Source organism: Macrobrachium nipponense, chromosome 43 (assembly GCF_015104395.2).
Source record: "Macrobrachium nipponense isolate FS-2020 chromosome 43, ASM1510439v2, whole genome shotgun sequence".
NCBI classification, from domain to species: domain Eukaryota; kingdom Metazoa; phylum Arthropoda; class Malacostraca; order Decapoda; family Palaemonidae; genus Macrobrachium; species Macrobrachium nipponense.
Window position 1 is genome coordinate 37,205,841 of NC_061104.1, and position 2,500 is coordinate 37,208,340.

At 35.4% G+C, this 2,500-nt stretch overlaps 1 protein-coding gene across 17 annotated transcripts in view; it reads left to right on the top strand.

The window, feature by feature from the left end:
* Positions 1-2,500, top strand: part of LOC135213655 (cubilin-like) — a 244,559-nt gene that overhangs the window by 232,769 nt on the left and 9,290 nt on the right. For 14 of the 17 annotated variants that reach the window (XM_064247703.1, XM_064247701.1, XM_064247699.1 and 11 more), the window contains one exon: positions 2,416-2,500. This exon is cut by the window's right edge and continues 44 nt beyond it. In XM_064247703.1, the coding sequence (XP_064103773.1) occupies positions 2,416-2,500 (85 nt within the window). The remainder of the gene's footprint in view (positions 1-2,415) is intronic. The other 3 variants (XM_064247707.1, XM_064247714.1, XM_064247713.1) reach the window with 1 other exon arrangement.

Sequence of the window (2,500 nt, forward strand, 5' to 3'; positions counted from 1 at the left end):
GGGTCAAAACTCTCTGGTATGTTAGGCGCTGGGCACCTGCCGGGAAGAATCCCATGTACATAATACTTAAGTTGTAACTTCCTTTGTGATCTGAGCGAAGGAATTGCTAGCTCCCTGGAATCTCACTCAAAAGACTGGGTTCGGTCCCAATATAGCCCCACCCCCCCCCCCCCTTCCCCACACACACACATACATACATACATATATATATATATATATATATATATATATATATATATATATATATATATATATATATATATATATATATTATTACACTTTGCTTGGCTGACGTACCACATTCTCAAAGTTGTAAAGTAAAGTACAATTTAGGTTCAGACAAACTCAGGAATAAAATGACATGAAATGTATAAAAAAAAAAAGTACAAAAGTAAAATTGGAGATGGGAGATCTCACAAAAATCAAGTCATGCCGGTCAGGTCAGAAGGTAAAGATTATAAGTGAAAAGCAATAGTTGGTCATTTGGAACCTTGCCGATGATGTTGAAATCTTTGTAGTATATAGTGTCGTATTCATATATTGGGTAGCGATCTCTCGTACGTGAAAATTCAGAATTTTGTCCTTTCACTCTTGTTTAGTAAATCACGCCACGATGAAAGTCTGCTGGCTCCTGCAGTAACGTACGAGTGGAGCCAGAGTGTCTCCTAAGGTCACATCTGGGACAAAGCAGCTGACTCCAGAGTTCATCGAAGGGTTAAATCTCTCTTCATATCCAAATAGAGTCCCAATAGCCACCTAATTACTGGGAATCAGTTTAGGTTTAACACCAGGTAGATACTGGCGGAGGGTTTAAGAAGGGCTCCATAAAAATGTTTATTGTTCACGAACAGGACACTTACACAAAATATAATTTTGGAGCTGGCTGTATTGTGAATTTTGAGACAAATATTATTTAAGAATCTATAAAGATGCTTTATATATAAAAAGAATTGGGGGAAAACATGCTTCAAAGAAATATTGATGAAGGTGTAAACTTTCGCGATGGAAGATAATCCGATCAGAAGTTAAAGTAAGATATGACTCATTCAAAATTGAAAAAAAAAAATGACTCTGAAAATGAGCAGCCAGGGCAGTCAAAGTCTTTTCCTAAAAATCGAGGCATTCAAATAATGACACCTAGACACTGATGAGTCTAAATTGACAATTCATTTTCATTTTGCAATTCATTTTATATTTCCTATATAGTAATTTGTCATGTTATGCCTATGTCTGTTTTAACTTTTTTTTTTTTTATTTTGCTTTTACAGCTTTGCGGATGGGATATAGTACAATGTCTTGGAACGCAAGCCAAATAGAATGAACCTGAAAATGAACACTAAAACTATTCTTCGTCCCTCATTTCCTGCCATTCATTTGGTTTCTAGCAACCACCTTCCACGTTATATATATTATATATATATATATATATATATTATATATATATATATATATATATATATTATATATATATTACATATGTATATTAAGCCACAAATACTCTTCAGTATCGAATTCCTTTTTACCCCAGAGGAAATCTGATAAGTGAACCTACCTTGAGCAGGAATTGAGTCCGTATATTTTTAGGTGGATGCATGGGTAACAGTCGACTTATCCACTCACCCATCAGCAGATAGATTGTGGGTAAGTTGACTGCCAACCTTTCTACCAATGGCTGAGTGGATACGTTGATTGTCCACCCACGCACTGGCCCAAAAAAGGCATAGGTAAGGGTAAGATATTCCTAAGATATAGCGAATTCGACATTTATTTATTATTTGTGGTTTAATATTATATATATATATATATATATATATATATATATATATATATATGTATATATGATTATGTATTTATATATATATGCCTGTAAATGGGCAAGTCTGGTTCCCCTAAGCATTAAGCAAATAAAAGCAGTGCACAGAGATACATGTAAATATATGTATGTGAATATACTGTAGAAATTTCCATCAAAGACTGTTGACAATGTTAATGACTCCTTAATGAAGTACTATTCTGAACTGCATGAGAAGCCTTATTTATATTTAACCCGACCTGATAATTATAGTGTAAATAATTGACTCTCTGAAATGAAGTGCATTTTACGCCATTTTTAAACCGCATGTCATTTCTTCCAGTCTTCATAAGGACTCTGCAGCGCTGCCCAAAGGACTCCCTCACACATCTCCCTCCTTCTTTCTGTTGCACGAAATCACATCATATAATATAATACTAATAAAAGTCTCCTGAAAAGATCCTTGCGTCGTCTCTCAGTAAAACTGAAAACTAAACAGCTTATTTCATGACATACTATAATAGTATAGCTCAGCCCTAGAGATGTAGCCAAGGATTTGACTCAAGGCTGATGAATGGTGAAATATTTAGGAAGTAGAGCAGTGAAGTACATCTCCTCTACTGATTTCCTCCCTTCAGGCCCGAAGTGCGAACAGTTCCTGTGCTCCGAGAACAACTTCTGCATCTCCAAGAACCTCCGCTGCAATGG